This window comes from Solanum lycopersicum, chromosome 2 (assembly GCF_036512215.1).
Source record: "Solanum lycopersicum chromosome 2, SLM_r2.1".
In the NCBI taxonomy this organism is placed as follows: domain Eukaryota; kingdom Viridiplantae; phylum Streptophyta; class Magnoliopsida; order Solanales; family Solanaceae; genus Solanum; species Solanum lycopersicum.
Window position 1 is genome coordinate 56,266,904 of NC_090801.1, and position 18,978 is coordinate 56,285,881.

Consider the following 18,978-nt stretch of genomic DNA (forward strand, 5'->3'; position numbering starts at 1 on the left):
GTATATTTATGTAAGTTTTTCTTTTAAAAAATTATATATATTTTAATAATTTTAAAAAATATTATCATAAATATCGACAAAACAATATTATATGATGTTAATGTTACTACTTGTTAATTAAATTCACAAATAAAATTTTCTTTATATAAAATATTTATTAAGTTAAGTTACTATTTTAAAAAAAAATTAAATTGTTTTAAGTATAAATATCTAAATAGAAATATTAATCTTATTGTTTTGAGTTGGAACTCTCTTTAATTTTAAATTTTAATATTTTATTATATTTTTTAATTAAATTTTATTGGCCCACAGGTCAGTCCTACCGATATTTCTCAAGCCCCTCAAAATAAATAGGTTTATTCAGGCCGGGCTAAAAAGTTATTTTCTTGAATGGACTCAAAAAATCATAGTCCAGCCCTACTACATCCCGGATTAGGCCAGGCCGGCCCAACGAGCCTAACCCATATTGACGACTCTACTTAGAATACTCTGATACTTTTGTTTATGGAGTATGATTAGTTCATGTGGTAAAGATTGTATGAGTTTTGATAGTTTTCACAAATTATAAGGCATTTATATTTACGAGAGAAAATACAATGTTCAAATAAAATTTCACTTTAACTCAATATAATTTTGAAAAATTGATTTAAAATCATGTCCAAACAAGATCTTGTAGAGCCACACTATGGGTTTATTTGATATGGAAGAAAATATTTTTTGAAAGTAGGAAAAACAAGTTGTATAAGTGACATTCTGTATATAGCCACACTATAGGTGTATTTGTTGTGGAAGGAAATATTTCCAGAAAGTAGGAAAAATAAATTGCATAATTGACATTTCAGGTTCGTTGTGTCCTCCGTGCTCACCCAACCCTCACTCCCTTGACCATCCCATTCCCCCAAACCACCACTCCTCATTCCTATCCGACATCCGTCTCCATAACATTTTACTAGATAAGATATAAATAATTTTAGATGATATTTTTTTACTTACTTATCCAACAATAAAAAAAATAAGGAACTATTAGAAAAAAATCATCGCGAAAAATATTTTCCTTCCTAAACGAACATACTCATATATTAATAAAAATTTAGATCAAATAAGAGCGTATAAAATAAATAAAAACACAAATATTTGATATGCAAAAAGGAAGAGTATAAAATAAATAAAAACACAAATATTTGATATGCAAAAAGGAAGAGTATAAAATAAATAAAAACACAAATATTTGATATGCAAAAAGGAAGAGAAAAATGTGAAGACCATTATCCTAGAGTCAACTCCAGAATCCCTTGAAATGAAATAATATTGAAAAATTAGAAAAATCCAAAGAGAAGCTACGATTGAAATACTTATGATTGTCTAGTCAGTTGGAATAACATGTATCATTGACTTCCATGTTTACACCCTGTTGTTACGTTCAGACGCAAATTAAGATCTTTTCCTATTACGTATTAAATATTTTTTAAAATTAAAAGACATAAATTACCTTATCAATTCAACTGTGTTGACCATTTAGTTAGTTTTTTAATGAGAAAAAATATACAACTCACTGTTAATAAATATTTATGTAATCCTACTTGGTTCAAAAAAGCAACAAAAGCATCCTTGTAGCATTTGACCTTTCCACACAAATCTGGACTGCAGCTTGTTGATAAGATCGTCAAAACTTAACTTCTTAGTTCGAACTTTCCACAAATCATGAGATTGAAGACATCTCACATATTTTTAATTTAAACGATAAGATTTAAATCTTTTTTATTTTCTTAAATCTCGTGTCAAGTCAAAACTAGACAAATAAGTAAAAACAGAGGGAGTATTGTATATAGGACGCGGAATATGTTGTCTAAGCAAATAGTCCACTTGAGATCTCATCGCTAGCAAAATTTTGGTCCAGTGTGCCCCTTAATATAAAGAATTATACAATTGTAAACCCCTCTTGGTTGTGAAGGGCAGTAAAAGAAAAAAGGAAAATGTTAAAAGGCAAATAAATTGGGAGTTCTTAGCTAAAGCAACAAAAAATTATACAAGTACATGAACAAGAACTACGTGAATAAAGTGACAACATCTTTATGATATCCACGAACAATCAAGAGTCTTGGTATATTTTCAACCAGCAGATCCATGTATTCCATGTAGAAGGTTGCAGGATGATTGAGAGGTGGAGGAGGTAAGCTTACAAGCACGACGGAAGCCATTCTCGAGTATTTCTGTACCATTAAGTTCAGCTTTAGAGTGGTGTAAAGGAATTTCTCTACTTGTTGTTCTTCAACAAACACAGGCTTTCCATCAGCCATCAACGGAGTCCGGTCTCTCTGTGCTTGCTCTTTCATTTCTTCCAAGTAACTGGCAACTCTCCGTCGTGCAGCACTGAATGCTTCGACAGATTCTTGCTGCTCCCCTTCGGCTTCCCATGACTTCATGGAAATGACAATAACTTCAGCTTGCATCCGGAGGTCATAAAGAAACTTCTTTACATCAGCCTTCAATCCCTCTGCATCAGAATCTTCCTCTGCAATGCAGAACACCTGTATCTTACAGCCTTCAAAGCTATCTTTTGTAAGGAGGAGCTGAGAGAGTAGAAGCATGAGACCACCATCTCTCACTATCCAGTATAAATCGATGGTACCATACTGTCTTTGGTACTCATTAGGCCATTCGTCGAGACCCTTGACAATGACAACAGCCTTGTTCGCAACAATGCAGTCATTAATTATTCCAACAAAGGTAGCAGGAATATCAGTCAAATTTTCACGTCGCCAAATCTCAGGGTACCGCATAACGATTATATTTGGCTTGAGATTTCCGAGACCCATAGTCTGAACAATGCCTCGAAAGCCTTCAGACATGCTTGGGGCAACAACAATCTCAGCTACACCTTCACATTGCTTGTAGTCAATATAGGTACTTAGTTCCTTGCAAGCGTCCTTAGCATCCTCAGCACGTTCATGGTAGTCTCCATCGATAATAGAGACAAAGATGGACATTCCCCTGCCTTTTTTCTTCATGCAGTTGGCAAAGTCGGCAAGCTTTGGATGGCAAGGCACATTTTCTGGCAGCTTGCCCCACGGACGACAAAATATAAGTGGGATAGGATACCAGTTTTTCGGATGTACCTGGTTTGCTGCATATGCAATAGAATGTTTCAATAGGATCATACAAATATAAAATCTTACATTTTTAAACATAGTGAACCAAGAAAAGAAATTCCTGAATGATAAAGTTGTAGTCTTCAATCTCTGTTTTGTACAATTAATAACTTAATACATTAAAGTACTCGAGGGAAGTATGTGAATTTCTAGTGATTCAGTCTATTCCAATAACCATACAAAAAGTGAAGAATAAAAGAAGGTTTGCCATTTAAAGTCTGTACCTATTATTACTTTTTAATCAAGTAATAGCCAATATATTCATACACATTATTTTCCATTTTTAATCAAATAATAGCCAATATATTCACACATTCCTTATGCAATTCTCATCGATGTTGATATGGATAATTAAAAAAGGATGCACACTTTATGTGATTAACTTATCTACATAATGGATGTTTGTGAACACATGTAGAAACTTTTTAAAATGAGCCGGAGATATCTTATAGGAACACTTTACCATGTGTTTAGGTGCTCAATTGGAACATGTCATTGTTCCGAGTGTCTAAATGATATTTATTAGCAGATTCAAGGGATTGACGATGTACTTACCCTAAAACTTATATTATATCACATTCAGCTAATCAATCTTAGAAGTTCATTTGCACACTACATAGCAGTAGGACCGACCAAGCAGTGTCTACGTGAAGAACAGAAATGGCTCAAGAATAACTCAAACAGACACTTAAATCTTTTTAAAAGGTGCTAATTCATTAATTTCATAGACAGAAATTGTATGATGCCAAAATCCATGATTCAGAATTCTACAGGGAGTAACCAATAAATAAGCCATGCCTGTACATATAACATAAAAGTCATCTAATCTTCACGCTGCTAATTAGCTAACTAGACTTCATACAATCGCACAACGAACAAGAATTTTAGAGCACAAACAGATAAGTAACAAAATGATCACCATCTCCAAAATAGATATATCATTGGTATATTATAGTATAAGTGGTCCCACCATAGCCAGAATTTTTTTCACAAATTTAGGCCTCCAACTCTTTTGTACCTCAGCTAAAGAGGGATATAATGTTGGCTAAACTACAGGTACTAATTATTTACTTTAGCAACATTACATACAATAATACCCCTTCTTGCTCTAATATGCGCACATAAGGCTCCTTTCCTTACTTTACAGCACAAACTATACCCATAAAAAAGACATCTATGCTCCTGTTTAATCACTAATATTTCTTTTTTCCTGTTATTGTGGCATTGCTCGTTTTCTTGTTAAAATTACGAGCTATATTATTTCTGAAACCTCTCAAAGTTCTTCGATCAGAAAGTACAGTTTTCCTAGAATGTTTTTTGGGTGAAAGATTAACCACATAAAGAGATGTTAAATGGAGACTCCACTTAATTGAAAAATATAATTTCCACAAAATAAATTCTATTCTTTTGGTTTAGCGGTGGTGACAAAAGGGATATTTTATTTTTGTTTCTTTTTTTAAGCTTATATGTACCTCCATATAGTAGGTAATACAAGTTAATTATAATATGAACCAGGGCAATGGGATTTTACTGTAATTGAATTTTTGTTAGAGAGGAATAACCACTACAAAGTAAGTGACCCAAGGTCACACAGTTTCAGATTTTTAACTCATAAGCAACGTACTCCCTCTGTCCAACAATACTTGTTTACTATTGACTTTGCACACTTCTTAAGAAACTATTAATAGAAGAGTAATTTTACTATAATACCCTTTGAATATAATAAAAACAGTGTCTTGAAAAATCTAATAGGGAAATGACTATAATTAGTGATAAGGGTAAAGCAGGAAGTAAGTGAAAAATTATCCATTGATTTCATAAAGTGGGCAAGTATTGTTGGACATCCTAAAATAGTATAGTGGATAACTTCTGTTGGACAAAGGGAGTATATGAAAACTGCAAATTACCACAATTGCCCTAACTCTATCAACAATTAAATGAGAGGTGGTGAGAGTTTCACATGTCCTTTCATATTTCTTATTTTGATAATGATGTCCTTTCATATTTCTCTCGTAAAATTTTGAATTTTTATATCAAATGGAACAAAAATGCAACATAACGATCTGGACACGTAACAAAATTTCTCATAAACTAATAGGAAAAAAAACTATCACAATGAGTACATTATGGCCCCTTCAGTGAAAATCTTAGCTTTTGTATTTCCCTCACTCAATCTTGCCCAAATATAGATGACACATGGGAGGAAACAGGGAGTTCTGAGAAAACAAGAAAAGAGCAGTACAAAAGAATGTGAGCTGTGTAAACTATAAAAAGATACTCATACATACCTCCCAAAGATCGCAAACTGCGAAGAGCAAGCTGAAAATACGCACTCTTAAAACCGTCACCCCAGTCTCCTGCTTTCCCCTTTATACTAACGTAATAATATATGAGGCTTGCTAGGGCAAGTGATACAATGGTGAATGCCCAGGAAATCAAAAACATGGTCACTGTAAATGAACAGTAGAAAAGAAAACAAATCAGATGAGTGAAAACATTGATTTCAAGGTATGGTGACTACCTCTGTAGCTTGTCTATAGCGCCTACTCTAGCCAACTTCACAATAAAAAGTGCAAATATAGGATAAATCATAGGAAAGCAAACTAGAGTGTCTTCACTATTAAATCAATTTTAGGATAGGGTAGCAGGGGTGCAAAGTCAAGTTTAGCAAATGAAGGCCACAACATGATGAAGATTTGATAATCTGGGAAGTGCCACTCAACAGAATGAATTATCTTCTCCTGGCAAGGATTTACCCAAGCAAGAATGACATTTAAATGTTTTAATACATAATAAAATCTGTTGAAGCCAGCCCAAATGCTACAGTATATGAGGCAGAAAGGGAGAGCAACAAGGTCATTTCACAAGGTTCTCAAATAAAAAGGATGAGCAGGACTCCGGCAGTATCACACATGACAAATAGAAGAGAAAAGGATAGAATAAACACCACAAAATAAAAGTAGTAAAGGAAGGAAGAGCTATGAGGATATAAATAAGATCCCTGTCTAATTTATTTGGATCATCAAAATGACCTACTTGTAGTTAAAAAAAGTATGGAAGTGACAATGACCATAGGGACATTTGATTAGCATATGTATCCAGAAAAAAGAAGGGGGGGTTTGAAAAAAACATGAACATTTCAGATGATCATGAAATGCTAAGACGGGAAAAAAAATTCAAAGAGAAACTTTTTAGGTGGTCCGTGGTCGAAAGAATAAAGTTGTTTGAAACTTATAAATTGAGATAATCCATAATCTTCGACCAGTAAATAGCTTAGAATTGAACTTTCTTCATAATATTTAAGTCAAAGGGGTCAAAGCAAACCAAAACTCTTATAGAAATCCTTTGGAGGCCCTTAACACAGTCAATGAAATCCCCATTAGGATTAATGATTTAGTTGTTTCCATCTATATTATCCATAATTAAGAAAATATAACTATTGTACAACAGCTGCAGCTAAGAAGATACCTATACAAAGTAATGCTCCAACAAGAGAGAGGCTCCAGTGGTGAAATTTCCACCGAGGTCGCCAGCTGGGAGCATCTAACAGATCCAGAAGGAAGCAGGATAAGTTCACGCCAGCATAGCATACGAGGTAAAACATTGTTGTAGTAGGTGAGACAAGATCTAGATTCCCGATTACAACACAACCAATGCAGATGATGGCAGTGAAGAGAGTAGCCACATGAGGCTCATGTCCATCTGCCACTTTAAAATAGTTAAGAACAGGTAGAATTTCATCATTTGCAATCGCTGCAAGGAGACGTGGAGCACCAGTAAGGCTTTGAAGGGCTGCCCCCAAGGTTGAGAGGATTATACCAACATAAACAATAGCCGGAAATGGCCAGGCAACTGTAGCAGATAATAACCTGCACAAATAGTTTTAGTAATGCAGTGAATACCAATTTAAATTTTATTGATAGTGAACTAAATACCATTAAGCATCCTCAAATAATCAGTTAGATGCAGTTTCAGGTAGAATGTCATCATTTGCAACTGCTGCGTAAAGGGAAATAACCTTTACCTTTCCTTTTTTTTTTAACTTCCTCACCTCATACCTTCCTCTTTTTCCTTTCCCAAAAATGGAGAGACTATAGAGAGGTGTTCCTCTTAAAAGTATCTCACATCAAGCGCTAAACCGAGTTTTAGAACTTCTAAAAGAAATAAAGTATCTTAGTATTTTGATGATTCCACTATAGAAGAAGAGGTATCTTAAGACTTTTAACCCACTCCCCACCCAGCCAGCCCAACTTAATTTAAAATAAAGTTAGAAAATTGCACTACATGGAGTGACATGGCTAAAGAGGGCCCAGGATCCATATGGAGATCTCAACTTGCTTGGAGTTGACTTAGAGTTGTTGTTACTATATCTTTCTCGACCAATTATACCCAACACTCAATTTAAATAACCTCATCACTCAAAACTGCAATGTGTAGATAGGAACAAGGACAGTACCAGAAGTATGATAATGTATCATAAAGTACTTCATAAGTTCATATTACCTATCAGTCAAAAGCTTATCTCTAGTTGCAACAGCTCCGAATAGTAGCACAGAAACCAGATATAAACTGGTGGTAGTCAAAGTTGCAGCTAAGGTCCCAACAGGAATTGCACGTTGAGTGTCCTTTAGAGATGCCGAACGGTTCGAACCTGCCATGATCCCAGTTACAGCAGGGAAGAAGAGACCTACCAATGCACTAACATGGAGAAGGAAATAAATGTTAAGACTTGGTTCTAAATGCTTTCAGTATGCACATTGAAGTAAACGGCAGAAAGAAGAACAAATAACTAATCCTAGCAAAAAGATGGTGCAAAATAAAGGAACCAACAAAAATAATTGTATGACTTACTTAAAATTCCAGTATATGTCGCCATTGGGATCTGGAATTCCAGCATTATTAGTCATCTGATAAGCAGACCCCCAGTTGTTTTTGAAAGATTCCAAACTCAACCCTGTGATCCCCACTGTACCATGCATAGCAACAGAGTAAAAAGGTGGTGTCACATGAGAAATGACAACCATGAGTATTAAAACTTCAGGGAGAACAGACATACGTAACACTTTTGCAAATACCTCTGGGATTGACCATATGAATCTTCTATATCCATCAATAAAGAGATAATTCACAAAAATTAAATCATCTTTACTTTACACCAGTCCTCGAGATATCATGACACAGGAACCCATCTTTACTTTACTTTATACTACTTTTGGGTAACTTTCTCTAGTTCTTTTGTAGTGGTTTTACGATTTTGATGTTACTTGATTGCCTTTCCAAGTTAGCTATATTTTGCCTGGATTCATAGTTCTTCAGAATCATTATTCTTATTAGCAAAACCAGTAATTAATTGGTATTCTACAGCTTATCATCAATAATATGTAGCCCTTGACTTCCATATATGGCTTCAAAGATGCAATTTGTTCAAAGGAAAGAAACAACAATGTTTGACTTTACTATACTCCATGATGACCTCAAGCTAATAAAATTAACTAGATTGGTGTATGAACTACTGAAGGCTCATCACTAAAGCAACATAAAATAGTGAAAATAAACGAGGTTGAGATACCAAATTAAGATCAAGAACTAAAAACCATTTCAATAATACCAGTACACTATAGACTCCACTAACAGAGCGAAAGCTGATGAATGTAGTGTTTGACTAGGCAAGAAATTTAAGAAAGAAAGTAAAACTTTTGTCACATACCAAAAGTACTTGAGAATTCGTGGTCTTGAACATGTTAGGACAATTTTCAACAATAAGAGAATGTAATTAATAGTAAAATAGGAAGTTTAAAGTTACAGAATTTCCAAACCAAGAAAGTAGTTATTCTTTCCGAAACAAATTAAAAAATGTAAGTCACCTAAAATGAAACAGAGGGAGTATGCAAGGGAAGTGTATAGCACATAAGAATAACACACAGTTTTAAAAAAAACTCTCAAGTAAGACAGGAAAGAATAAGAATAAGGCATAGACAACATAAACCTGCTGGATGATCATGCCTCGCAGAAAAGATGCCGACAAATATGCAAAGCAATGAGAACAAAACAGGGACAAGAAATGCAGGTGCAACGCGATTGATCATTTTTACTCCACCAAACACGACAAAGCAGAGAAGAATAGATACAACAATCCCATAAATTTGCAGGTCATGCAAACTTGGACTTGTAATGGGCTCTGCAATATCTGTGCCATTAACTCGTGTGATAGTTTCTGCATTGATGACAAATGAAGTTCAGATATACAAATGAATTTGAAAATAATACAGTACTATCCATCAAAAATCAACAATAAGTTACTTGTATCAATGTTATGATAAAGCCAGAAGGATATCAGATGGTTTTACCGTAGAAGTACAGACAACACCAAGCCATTTTCTAAATCATAAAAGTTCAATCTCATTTAAGGAATACCTCTAAAGATGCCCGCACTTGGTACAGCATTTAGAAAAGTCTCTACGGCTCCCAGTACATACCTAACCGGCAGGAACATATAAGAGCAGGCATCAACACAAAATCTTTTTGTAGATAGTTTGAAATAATGAAGCAACTTAACCTACATTGGCATACACACCCACCCACCCACCCCCACCCACACCCCCACACCCCAGCTAAGTAAGTAGTTCCTTCACACAAAAATATAACATCAGATGTATACTCACATTGCACCAGCAATTGCATTCCCAAGGAAAAAACAGAGCCCAATGCTGACACCAACTTCTGGACCCAATGCACGACCAATGAGATAGTAAGGGCCACCACCCTAGATTAGAGAAAACAAATCTAGGATATCACTTAACAAATAAGCTACAAGGAGATCGTTGAAACACATAGTTAAGTAATTAAAAGTATGCTCTCTCTAACGGGTTGAGCTTTTACATAAGGTGGAATGACAGACACAGAATTCATCCATATTATTGTCTAGCCAATGCTGGGCAACAGAGATACACATATCAAAGCAAGCTTGTTATACTGGAAACGAAATTAAAAATCTATCCTTTTAATCTGCACAGAAGTTGTATCTGATGATTTTTTTCCCACCTTCATGGCACCATTGCTTGCAATAGCACTTAATGATATCGTGGTCAGGAATGTACATGATCCACAGAACACAACCAGCAACAATGACTCGCCAATGCCTGCCATACCAACAATCCTGCAGTATACACAAAAACAAACCAACACAAATAGAGTGGTTATTTGAGTTGGAGCGAAAAAGGATATCATCAAACTAACAGTAGTAGATCATAGGTAGTGGGTGCATTTGTTCATTGTTCCCTTCTCCTGTTCCTTTTCACTTCCTTATCTTACCTGAAGATAACTTTTCTCCCCTTCTATCTCTACTCACAGTAATTAATTTCTATATTAGAAAATGTCAAAGGTGGGGGCAGGAGCAGATCAGTTTGAGTATTTCATGATACCAGTATAACCACGCCTTTCTGGAGTAACGAGAAGAGCTGATTGGTACTATAGTAATGTAGACTAAATTGCTTGAACATCACCCACCAAACTTCCATATAGTAAGAGAAACCAGCAAGATGCAAGTATAACATGCAAAATGTGTAGTATTGAAACTGAAAAGCAGGTTCACCATAGTCCTTGAGGTGCCCGTTTAGGAATACAGAACCAGTCCACTTTTATTAAGACATGAAACTTTAACCAAAAAAGAGTTTGATATAAATCACATGATACATTAGATAGTAAGCAAACTTACCACGAAAATCTAATGTAGTAGATGATCCCCAAAATATTTTGCAAGCATGGCATAAACACTCCCATCAGCGTGCCAGATTTATCAGCAGTTGGCTTCAAAAAATTCACATATAGAGATGATTAAAATGCACTCAAGAGCTTCTTTAAGCAACCCATCAATACAAAAATTAACTATCCAGGTACGTCCAAGCATTGTCAAAGTCTTATTTTCAAATGTTGACACACAAGATAAAAGAACATGTGAAGGTTATAAGACAAATTGACAGCATAGGAGATAACAAGTTGAAATTAAGTGAAGATTGAACTAGAAACTGCAGATATATACAACTCTATATTGCATTGTGTTCAGTATTTAGCAGGAAAAAGTAACTCCATAAATAAACATCAGCAAAAGAAGCTAGAATCGGAGGGAAACACGCAAGAGAGAGGGTAGATAACCTATAAGTTATAACAATGTTCAAAATTTTGTGTTTCACTATAGTAGGATGCAGAGATTTCCATTTCTGAAACAAAAAAAAAATCATCTGATATCAAAGCAAGCTAGTAAAAGCAGCAAAAGAACTTCTTCCTCACATGATATCAAAGTCTTTCTAAGAAACTACTCCTTGTGCATTCACCAACAACGTCCGGGGAAAGAAGCATTGGGACCTGTTGTGACCGTTACATCTGTTCGAGTCTTTCTTGAATTCTGCAAGGGTTTATATACCAATACCACAAGGCCAAAAATCCTCGTTTGAGCACAACATAAGAAGAATCTCGTCATCCAATCAGTAAATACCTCTTCCCGTGAGTTTCTTAGTTCAAGCTATTTTTTCTATTTCTTGATAGTGTGATTAAGAGGCTTGCGACCCTCCCCAATCAGTTTTTTTATTTTTTAGGACAAGAAACCTATGATGTTTCGATCACTTAGAATTTTAGAAACAATATTAAAATTACTTTTAGAAACAAATCTGAGTGATGATAAGAGATGGTTAGCTAAATCAAAGATGCCTTTAGGGGCCTTGTTGTCATTAAAGTGATGTATGATAACACTCATATCGTTACTCATTTATGCGTGTTCTATTATTCTCTTTTGATTACAACATCTTCCTCTTTGCAATAAAATCTAAAAGCTCAGCTTGTTTATTTAGGAAAAATGGTGTCCGCAGAGGAAGCATGCCAACCACAATGATCAAGCATCAATGAAACCATGAATACATCAACAAAATTCACAGCTATGTTTTCTCTGTGGAAACAAACATCTGACAGTCACTCTCATTTTCTTTGCAAGAGAATGAACAGTGCAACTAAGCAATTAGCTGCATATCTAAAGCTCATCAACAAGTTCCACATCTATCCTCTCTTATTGGAAACAAACATGTGAGTCACACTTTCTTCTTTACAAGATAAAGAATAATGCAACAACATAGTTATCAACATATCTAAAGCTGGAATAATCTTTAGGAAGTCAGTGTGAGACAAATGGCTGATTGATAGAGGGATGACAAAAAAGAACTAAGCAGTAGCTATGTATTTAAATCTAGAATGGTTTTAAGGAAGTTCAGTGTGAGCCAACAATAGCTGGTGGAGGATAGAGGGGATTCACCAACCATTAGCATTCAAGCACCTATGAAATAAAGCAGTAAACCAAAGAAGCTAGAATTACCTAGGAATAACCTCCTCAGTTAAGGTTGCATAAAGCACCAAATAAGCAATAAAAGGTTCTGCGAAAACCATTGGGAGATCAAAATAAAATTCCCCATACAGAATTAAACACCATATGAATATTTTTTCATGAGCTGACTAAAATCCTTTTCTAATAAGGATAAAACTAATTGTTTGAATTATAACTGAACTCCTAAGACAAATAGGATTACAGATATCCAGGGAAACAAAAGATAACTTACCTAAGATAAATTCTCCACAGAATTGTAGAAAAAATGAAAAAACTAGCAAACTACTGCTCCTAAACAACTTAAACATTAATCTAAACCTAAGATAAATTCTCCACAGAATTGTAGAAAAAATGAAAAAACTAGCAAACTACTGCTCAGCTAAACAACTTAAACATTAATCTAAACCTAGGAACAGCTAAACTAAAGATATCCTGTTTCTTTTCTCCACTTGTTTCCCACATTACTGGAAAAGATCCTAGCTATCATAACGAAACAGCTTCTTCTTTAAAAAAAAATGGTAACTTTGTATTATATCAGGGATCAAAAGAACCAGCTTTTAAAGTTTAAATTACCTCCAATATGTTTTTTTCTTATATAAGGACATCTAAATTACCTCCAACGTTTTCTTCCTTTTTTTTGAAAAGGAAGTTTAAATCACCTCGAATATGTTCATAAATCAATAAGAAGGAAATTCTCTCACAAGAAAATGGGAGTAATTGCATGTTAACACTTTTATAAAAGAATGAATTTGGAATGGTGTGATTAAAAGTTGACAATTATATAGTGACACTCTAAGTCGAAAACCTTAAGTATTACATACTGTTGTCTTCTTATAACCTCCATTTTACAGCCCTATATAGCCTACTGTCCTTTACTATTTATTCAGAAAAGGGAAGTCCCCAATTTTTCCCACTAGGTATAGGCATAGGAGATGAAAATGAATCCACGGGAATCAAGAAAGTGAATTCTACTTCAGGACTTCTATGAACATGATACAGTCTTAATTGTGCATGGCACGGAAAGCTTCAGGGAAATAAAACGATGCTCAACAAATTAGTTCAAGTACCTTAGGTTGCTCAAGCGTGAGAGTTATATCCTCACCATCTCTTGGACTAGACGGTGCGGGAATTTGATCCCCTGTCATACTGGAACAACAAGATTGATAAGAACATTATAAAACCACAAAATTGAGAGAAAACTGAAGTTAGAAAGTAGTTGTTAAGGACATTTTTTTGGACAAGTAAACAATTTATTTTATACAAAAAGCAAACAAGAGGTGGAAGAACACTGCAGTACAAAATCCAGTCTCCCACAAAACAAAAGCGGAGCTTTGCAACCAAAATAAAACTCTAAACCATATACATCCAGAATGTTAAACCAAAACGACCATAAAAAGAACATTTGTATCAAAATCTACCAGATGACTCTGCTTTTCCATTAGGATTGACTCCTGTCTGTCCAAATTACCTAAAGCAAGCAAGCTTGGATAGTAAACCATAATCTACTTTCTTTTTAGTTCATTTTCCTTACAGTAGACTCCATGGCTTTTTCTTAACTAGGGTGCGATCAGACACATTCTTGGCCAGGATAACTATCTATTATATTTGATCTCATCATCTTAATCAACAGAAATAAGAGCCTGCTAGGTCTTGAAACCACCCTCGTTTCCCTTTGAAACATCTGGTATTCATTCCCTTCCACAATACCCAACAAACACAAGCATGCACTGTGTTCCAAACCTTCCTAGATGATATTCTAATTCCCCCAAAACCCAGCTGGTAAATAGCTCCCTTACTGTGCATGCCATAACAAAAGGTATCCTGAATATATTACGATATAGTGATGGTATTTCATCTGCCACTAGGCATTGAAGAAGAGGGGGGTCACAGTTTGCTTCCTCACTGCTGCACGGGAGATACCTACTATAACAACAACATAATACCTAGTGTAATCCCACAAGTGGGCTCTGAGGATGGTCATGTGTACGCAGCCTTTTCCCTACCTTGTGAAGGTAGAGAAACACCTACTGCATATAAATAACCCTCTTTCCGAAAAGTTGTGTTGAGTGACGCATGAACTGTTTGTAACCAGCCACATAAAGCAAACCAGCCAAGTTCAGTAGTAAGTTGTTTGGGTGTATTTGACACCATGAACTATTATTTGAATAGATTAGCATGCATTGGCTGAGTTTTGACACTTGTTGAGCATAAACCTCATTCGCAAGTACAGTTTAAAACCTGTTGAGCTCCGAGTTAGTTATACACTGCATATGCTTTGATAAATTGTTGTATTCATATTTTGTTTTGTTTTGTGAAACTGGTAAATTGTATCCCTAGCATTAAGGGTACTAAAAAAAGTAACAAAGTTCCTAACAAATCAACAAGTTGGTCTATGTCCTCTATACACTGCTCTTTGCACCAAAAAAAATAGAGATACAATGCATTTCCATTTATTTTTTGAATGGAATTAGATGTTGACTGATCTCAGTGCGTTCAGAAACCCAACAAATTTCTGCATCCTAAATTTATTTTATTAACAAAATTTATTCTTCTTTCAGACCAATTGAATCTACATGCATTGCCTTCTAAAATCTCGCACGATTTCAACTAGGAAAAGAACATTCTCCTCTCCATTTTGAGTCTTGACAATAAAAATGAATAACAGGAAATATGAGTAAAAACACAAAAATTTACCCTACCAAAATATGTACAAGAATGTGATCAAAAACTATTGATGTACATTTTTAGTTGCTTTCTAGCTAGAAAGAATACTTTGTATATCAAAAATTTAACCTTCAAATGAGGAAACTCAAATAATCACTTAAAGAAAATCCGCAGATAAAGTTTTGAGAGCCCAATATGACTAAGAAAGTAAAAGATATACGAAATTTGGAGGAAACGTTGCTGAGAGGAAAGCATGCTGGACTAACAGAGATGGTAGCCGGAAGCACTATAAGTACGTTCTAGATAGACGGAAGAGCTTTGGTGTCTTGACTTTGATTTGCATTGCCCACCAGAAAACTTAAAATTTACTCCAATGATGTCAAAATGCAACTATCTCAAGAAAGTTATTAAGTAAAAAATGACGAGAGCAAAAACGAGTTTCCTGAAATATATCATACCAGCGAATAGAAGTTTGTGGAAAATAAAACAAAAGAGACATAGAATTTGTACCTCTTACCTCTTGAGACCTAGAATATTTACTAGAGAATCAAAGCCAAATAATTCCAGTTTGGATTCTCTTTGAGGACCATTGCTACTATGATTGGATAATGACTCGTCTCTTTCTTCAGATGCCATATTTGGATGGACACCTACTTTGACGTTCCTGAAAAATGGTGTAATCAGAATAAAGGTTGAAATGATTTCCCAGAGAAAAGAAAGGGACAAAACAAAATTCTTGTCTAGATATCTGCAAACCCTTTAATATTAAAAAATATGGTGGGCATGCGGATGTAGCCAATGTATTGGAGCATGTGAGTAAGCAGTTGAGCACCATGGACGGATCTATAGTAATAGCTAGTGGTACAGCCGAACCAGTAGTATTGGCTCAAACCATGCATGAATAAAGAATTCACTAAATGTGTACAAATATTAAATTTTTAAACATAGTCGGGGGGGGTCAAGGAGCAGAGAATATCTAAAACATTAACTTGTAAACTTGTAGAGAAAGCTATCAAACATCCAAAAGTATATCCATAGGCAAGCTTTGAGATATTCTTAACCCTAAGTGATAATGTTCGAGCGATCGAAGAAAGTAAGCACTTCCATTAAGAGAGTATCAAAGAGTTAAAATGTGAGTTATCAAATGGAAGCTACTGGGTCTAGTTTATCATGAAGCTTTTTTGTTTCGCATTCCCAGAGAGAACCAGCATCTACTTCACAACGCACAAATGAAGCAAATCCGAACTAGTATATTTAGTTGATAAATAACTGATAGATGAATGTCACTATTTCCAATTGAGCCAATACTCTTTGCATATGGTGTACAATTTGGAAATAAAGGAATGCAAAATGTTTCGAGAGCAAGAGCAGTTCAATACAGAAGACCAGGAGTTCCTGCATTTCTCTTTTTTATTTTTGGTGTTAAGAACAGCTAGTAGATGATGCAGAATCATTACTAGACTTCTTGGCCTCTTTGTATGTTTTTGTCCAGGCCTGTATTTGTAGATATGATATACCAGGCCTTTTGGGATGTTGATGAATATTTTGTACATATTAATGCAACTTTTTTATAAGTAATACTAATGAAATATTTGTTTTTGTCCAGGCCTGTATTTGTAGATATGATATACCAGGCCTTTTGGGGTGTTGATGAATATAACATGTTGCCAATTTCAAAATAAAAAAAATCTTTGTACATATTAATGCAACTTTTTTATAAGTAATACTAATGAAATATTTAACATACTCAACATTTAAATAGAGATACTTAATATTTCAAATTCATCAAAGTTTATTAGGAGAATTGACTTTGAGTCAAATTGTTAATCTTTTATGCCCTTGAAGTTTCAAAACATAAGTGAGAGGATGGATGAGAAAATAGTTCCACAACATTCAAGTAATTATACTAATATGAAAGCCTAACCATAGATTTCAGTAGTATTTCCACTGACCCATTTACCTACAAAACAATGTCCAAACCATGGCAAAGACAAACTATGTACATTGAGGATGTGCTCGGTACAGACGAAAATATTTTCCAATTTTCCTATGTTTGGTTCGTTAGTATTTTTGAAAACATTTTCTTTATAAAAGAAAAAACAAAGAAGGAAAATGACTTCCCCAATAAAAGTAGGAAAAACAAGTTTCACAAGATTGTTTCCTTCTCAGCTTCCAACTCACCTCATCTTCACCCCTTCCCCATAGCTCCCATCCCCATCCATCACTCTCCACCCCCAACTCCATATAGTATTTGTCTAGATTAAAACACTTTCAAGATAATACTTTTTGCTGTATATAATACCAAAAAAAAAAACTCATTTTCTTAGAAAATATTTTCATGAAAAACAATTTCTTTCATACCTAACTAACAACCAAAGTGGAAAACAATAGACATGATAAATGGAAGAAATGTTGACCCAAATCCACACTTAGAAGTAAGCTCAGACATAAATTTAACATCAATACTTACGGTCTCTATTAATTGTTCTCAAATTCTTAAATGCTTAAAAAAAACAAAGTAAAAAATTTCATAATTCAGTGCCATCAAATCCCAGAGCTATTAGTACACTACTAGTCAATACTAGTCAAAACGAGAAAACATAGAGAAAGAGAAAATACTTGAGATCGTGGTTGGGGAGAGAAGAGGAAGATCCGGGACGAACAGAAGACATCTCAATAACTGCACTATCATTGTCATGCGCCACCACTGGACTGTATTTTCGTCCAATAACTGAAGGGAACTCATTTTCCTCCGCAATCTCAATCTCTTCTCCACCTTCCATTGCCTCCCGAATTCAAAGCAGTCAAGTCTGAACTACCCAAACCGGAAAGTGTTAACCGCGAGAAAAGGGGTTTTTAAGCTGCGATTCAGTGCAGAAAATGGAAATGAGGAGAAAGAGATCTGACAATTCATGATTTATTTATATGTAGAGAGATAGAAAGGGAGACAGAGAAGAGACAAGTTGGGAGAGGAGACTGAAATTGAAACGGAGGGAAAATATGAGGGCTTTTTTTTGACGAAGTCATAACTGTTTGGATCAAAATGAAAGGTGCAAAGACTTCGAGGGGGAAATGGGATAGAAAAAAACTTGACACTCGTTGACTATTTCGTTTGACCATGGTTTTTATTGAAATGAAATGACATCTTTGACTTTATTTTTTTGGTAAATTGGTTTAACATAATCTTATAATGTACATTTGATTTGCGAGTATGTGTTTCATGTTTGGCCATTGAATTTAATTTTTTTTTTATTTGATATAAAATTGAGTTGTGTTTGTTTAAATATTTTATGTTATTATGTATTTGGATATGATTTAAAAAGTAAAAAAGTGATAATTAATTCTAAATTGCTTTTCAAAACTAAAATGCATTTCCAGCATGAGTTGAAATTTCTACATTTAAACACTGATTTTTTAAAAAATATTATTTTATTAATTGTCTACATTGTATTTGATAGCTATATTAAAATATGACTAAATTTCCTTCTTTTTTTTCATTTCCTTCCTTATTAAGCTTTCCTCATTTGTTTAGTAGTATTGTCAAAATTGCATCAAAAGGCCAAATAGTTTCAAGTTTTTATCTCTTGAACATTGATTGGACCTCAATTAAGTTTTGACTATCTAGAAATTCACAATATAATTTTTTACTTACTTTCTAAGTTTTGCACAGAACATTTAAAAAATTGTAACAATAGAAAATAAGTTCGAAACTCGTCTTTGTTTTAAATGCGTGTTATTATGTTAATTAATAACATGAAAAAAAAAGACTAAAGATTTTGATATTCACAGAAGCAACCT

The 18,978-nt window shown here is 34.4% G+C and overlaps 1 protein-coding gene across 4 annotated transcripts; it reads right to left on the reverse strand.

Annotated features, from left to right (window-relative positions):
- Positions 1 to 1,878: 1,878 nt before the first annotated feature.
- Positions 1,879 to 18,164, reverse strand: LOC101252551 (cation-chloride cotransporter 1). 4 transcript variants are annotated; one of them, XM_004233091.5, is made up of 13 exons: positions 17,800 to 18,164; positions 15,698 to 15,844; positions 13,584 to 13,662; positions 10,864 to 10,955; positions 10,191 to 10,305; positions 9,812 to 9,912; positions 9,564 to 9,625; positions 9,136 to 9,363; positions 8,001 to 8,115; positions 7,653 to 7,847; positions 6,618 to 7,018; positions 5,438 to 5,599; positions 1,879 to 3,124 (listed from the first exon to the last, which is right to left on the reverse strand). In XM_004233091.5, the coding sequence occupies exons 1-13, from the start codon at positions 17,961 to 17,963 to the stop codon at positions 2,046 to 2,048; spliced, it is 2,940 nt and encodes a 979-aa protein (XP_004233139.1). In that variant the 5' UTR covers positions 17,964 to 18,164; the 3' UTR covers positions 1,879 to 2,045. The 4 variants fall into 4 exon arrangements, with proteins under 4 accessions (XP_004233139.1, XP_010316941.1, XP_010316942.1 ...); XM_010318639.4 differs by having other exon boundaries at positions 15,691 to 15,844; positions 17,800 to 18,074; XM_010318640.3 differs by lacking the exons at positions 15,698 to 15,844; positions 17,800 to 18,164 and adding an exon at positions 12,508 to 12,565 and having other exon boundaries at positions 13,584 to 13,641.
- Positions 18,165 to 18,978: the final 814 nt, after the last annotated feature.